The sequence below is a fragment of the Cherax quadricarinatus genome, chromosome 44 (genome assembly GCF_038502225.1).
Source record: "Cherax quadricarinatus isolate ZL_2023a chromosome 44, ASM3850222v1, whole genome shotgun sequence".
In the NCBI taxonomy this organism is placed as follows: Eukaryota; Metazoa; Arthropoda; class Malacostraca; order Decapoda; family Parastacidae; genus Cherax; species Cherax quadricarinatus.
The window spans coordinates 5,067,212-5,071,604 of record NC_091335.1 but is presented as its reverse complement, the minus strand read 5'-3'; the positions used below and the strand labels follow the sequence as shown (position 1 = coordinate 5,071,604).

At 46.8% G+C, this 4,393-nt stretch overlaps 1 protein-coding gene across 1 annotated transcript in view; it reads left to right on the top strand.

Annotated features, from left to right (window-relative positions):
* LOC128697486 (ergosterol biosynthetic protein 28 homolog) overlaps positions 1–2,343 on the top strand; it is a 108,560-nt gene extending 106,217 nt beyond the window's left edge. Inside the window, exon 5 of the mRNA XM_053789213.2 lies at positions 494–2,343. Within this exon, the coding sequence (XP_053645188.2) occupies positions 494–624 (131 nt within the window). The 3' untranslated portion in view covers positions 625–2,343. The remainder of the gene's footprint in view (positions 1–493) is intronic.
* Positions 2,344–4,393: the final 2,050 nt, after the last annotated feature.

Sequence of the window (4,393 nt, the reverse complement as noted above, 5' to 3'; positions counted from 1 at the left end):
TTGAAGCATTCCACAACACGCCTTTCCTGCACCAGGAACTGCGCCAGCAGGCAGGTGCATTTCACTCTGTCTTCTGCAGGGGCTCTTAGCAACACAGAAACTGGAAGCTTAACTTATAAATACCACACAGGTATTTAGGCTAGACTCGCCTTTAAATACCACCATGATTGTGTGTGCGTGTGTGTGTGTGTGTGTGTGTGTGTGTGTGTGTGTGGTGTGTGTGTGTGTGTGTGTGTGTGTGTGTGTGTGTGTGTGTGTGTGTGTGTGTGTGTGTGTGTGTGTGTGTGCGTGCGTGTGTACTCACCTAGTTGTGGTTGTAGGGATCGAGTCATAGCTCCTGGCCCCGCCTCTTCACTGGCCGCTACAGGGTCACTCTCCCTGCACCATGAGCTTTATCATACCTCTTCTTAAACCTGTGAATGTGTTCGTAAAATAAAATCTTTCCAGTGTTATAATTTTTAGCGTGATTAATGGGCAGTGTATGTGTCCTCAGCGGTGACCATCGTGGGACTGTGCATAGCGCCAACCTTCCTGAAGAGCCCGGAGGTGGAGGCTGAGGAGGAGACACACCTGCTGAAGTTGGGCCTCCCGCGCAGAAAGTGTTGGAACAAGAAACGTACTTGATGTTCTCGACTCGCCAAGTTAGGAGGCTTGGTCAGATAGCACTGCTCCATCATCCAGCTGCACCCTCACCCCTTCTTCTACCACCAGTTTTGGTTACACATTTTCCTGATCCGTTCGTGTGTTCAACATTTTTTTGTGACAAACGGGAATTATTCTGTTATTTGCATTCGTCAACGCTGTTAACATATTACTTCCTCAGATTAAACCTTTAAACGAGTCTAACCTAATTTAACAATTAGCAATTTAACTGTTTTTAAATGTTTAAAAATAAAACACAAAGGAACTAACATGTTATTAACCTAGACTGAATAAAAACTAGGTTAGCACAGCAGTTCTTATGAGTGCTAGACTGAGACGAACCTAGTTAGCACAGCAGTTATTGAGGGTTAGTCTAAGATCAAGCTAGGTTAGAATAGCAGTGATTGTACCGAGATAGATTTTGTATTGTTAAAAAAATGGAGTTTGCATAGCTTTGTTGAGAGATTTACAGTCAAAATGAGTAGTGACTATTTTGATATATGCTGGTGAGGAGCGACATGAACGTGTGTGAGCTACGAGAAGTGTCAACATGTGATGGTTCCGCTGTGATGCTGTATCATGCTGTATCATGCTGTATTGTCTTTATTAACATGTTTGTACTGCATTAACAGCAAGTTCAACTTTTACACGTTGTTAACAATATAACCATGCCACATTATATAATATAACCATGCTATATTACATAATACACCAAGGCCACCTCCACTAGCCTCCTACATTATAAACTAGCAAAAACAATATATGTGACGGCTCCATGTTCAAGCACTTACTGAATATTTGTTGGTTTAGTACGGGTTTAGCAGTTTTATGTGCATTCTGCAGGATGCTGCTAATAGCAGTGCACTAAAATATATCTAGCATAATGGGCATCACCAGTGTATGCTAATGGTATACGCACAATTAACCTCTCATATTCAGTATACATATGTGGTGTGTTTACCTCAACCAACACACGGAATTATATTTAGTTTAGAATTTTTAAGTAATTAGAAACGGCAGAAAATATTTGTAATTGTAAATAAGGAGTTGAAATGTAAGTGTAAACAGTTGTGAGTTGTTTATAAATATTTAAGCACATTTTGTAAATATAAAGTTTTAAAATTTGTTTATAGTTACAACAAAGTTATACTGTAAACCGGGGGTACGAGTGGGGTTAGAACCCATGGCAAGTGAGTCGTAAAACTCCAGGCCAGTGCGTGAACCACTGGGCCAGGTGACTACAATAAGATTCATTGAGGTAAGATATATTTATACACCATAAGGAGGTTAGCACTGGTCTGGGGTTCTAACCCCACCTGTGCCGTGGTTTACAATCATGTTACTACGATTACGTGAGTTACACTGTATATCACTTGTTATAGGAAATATATATGCAAGTTTGTGAGATTCTGACTGATCAAGGAAAATGATTGAGTTGAGAAATTCGACTTACAATGTGTGTGAGATATCTGGTGGAAACTGTACAGTAGCAGTATTCTAACACAATCAAAACAGTAATCGTATTATGCTTAATATAAAGCATTGTACTCAGTGTAAATGTGTATATGAATGAATTATACAGAATTCCTGAAGAGTTGACCTTCCTGTGGTATAACATTGACCTTCTCCCTGGGATAAAACACTTGCCCTGCCTCCCTCCTGGATAAAACACTTGCCCTGCCTCCCTCCTGGATAAAACACTTGCCCTGCCTCCCTCCTGGATAAAACACTTGCCCTGCCTCCCTCCTGGATAAAACACTTGTCCTGCCTCCCTCCTGGATAAAACACTTGCCCTGCCTCCCTCCTGGATAAAACACTTGCCCTGCCTCCCTCCTGGATAAAACACTTGCCCTGCCTCCCTCCTGGATAAAACACTTGCCCTGCCTCCCTCCTGGATAAAACACTTGCCCTGCCTCCCTCCTGGATAAAACACTTGCCCTGCCTCCCTCCTGGATAAAACACTTGCCCTGCCTCCCTCCTGGATAAAACACTTGCCCTGCCTCCCTCCTGGATAAAACACTTGTCCTGCCTCCCTCCTGGATAAAACACTTGCCTTGCCTCCCTCCTGGATAAAACACTTGCCCTGCCTCCCTCCTGGATAAAACACTTGCCCTGCCTCCCTCCTGGATAAAACACTTGCCCTGCCTCCCTCCTGGATAAAACACTTGCCCTGCCTCCCTCCTGGATAAAACACTTGTCCTGCCTCCCTCCTGGATAAAACACTTGCCTTGCCTCCCTCCTGGATAAAACACTTGCCTTGCCTCCCTCCTGGATAAAACACTTGCCCTGCCTCCCTCCTGGATAAAACACTTGCCCTGCCTCCCTCCTGGATAAAACACTTGCCCTGCCTCCCTCCTGGATAAAACACTTGCCTTGCCTCCCTCCTGGATAAAACACTTGCCCTGCCTCCCTCCTGGATAAAACACTTGCCCTGCCTCCCTCCTGGATAAAACACTTGCCTTGCCTCCCTCCTGGATAAAACACTTGCCCTGCCTCCCTCCTGGATAAAACACTTGCCTTGCCTCCCTCCTGGATAAAACACTTGCCCTGCCTCCCTCCTGGATAAAACACTTGCCTTGCCTCCCTCCTGGATAAAACACTTGCCCTGCCTCCCTCCTGGATAAAACACTTGCCTTGCCTCCCTCCTGGATAAAACACTTGCCCTGCCTCCCTCCTGGATAAAACACTTGCCTTGCCTCCCTCCTGGATAAAACACTTGCCCTGCCTCCCTCCTGGATAAAACACTTGCCTTGCCTCCCTCCTGGATAAAACACTTGCCCTGCCTCCCTCCTGGATAAAACACTTGCCTTGCCTCCCTCCTGGATAAAACACTTGCCTTGCCTCCCTCCTGGATAAAACACTTGCCCTGCCTCCCTCCTGGATAAAACACTTGCCTTGCCTCCCTCCTGGATAAAACACTTGCCCTGCCTCCCTCCTGGATAAAACACTTGCCCTGCCTCCCTCCTGGATAAAACACTTGCCCTGCCTCCCTCCTGGATAAAACACTTGCCCTGCCTCCCTCCTGGATAAAACACTTGCCCTGCCTCCCTCCTGGATAAAACACTTGCCCTGCCTCCCTCCTGGATAAAACACTTGCCTTGCCTCCCTCCTGGATAAAACACTTGCCCTGCCTCCCTCCTGGATAAAACACTTGCCCTGCCTCCCTCCTGGATAAAACACTTGCCCTGCCTCCCTCCTGGATAAAACACTTGCCCTGCCTCCCTCCTGGATAAAACACTTGCCCTGCCTCCCTCCTGGATAAAACACTTGCCCTGCCTCCCTCCTGGATAAAACACTTGCCCTGCCTCCCTCCTGGATAAAACACTTGCCCTGCCTCCCTCCTGGATAAAACACTTGCCCTGCCTCCCTCCTGGATAAAACACTTGCCTCCCTCCTGGATAAAACACTTGCCCTGCCTCCCTCCTGGATAAAACACTTGCCCTGCCTCCCTCCTGGATAAAACACTTGCCCTGCCTCCCTCCTGGATAAAACACTTGCCCTGCCTCCCTCCTGGATAAAACACTTGCCTTGCCTCCCTCCTGGATAAAACACTTGCCCTGCCTCCCTCCTGGATAAAACACTTGCCTTGCCTCCCTCCTGGATAAAACACTTGCCCTGCCTCCCTCCTGGATAAAACACTTGCCTTGCCTCCCTCCTGGATAAAACACTTGCCCTGCCTCCCTCCTGGATAAAACACTTGCCTTGCCTCCCTCCTGGATAAAACACTTGCCCTGCCTCCCTCCTGGATAAA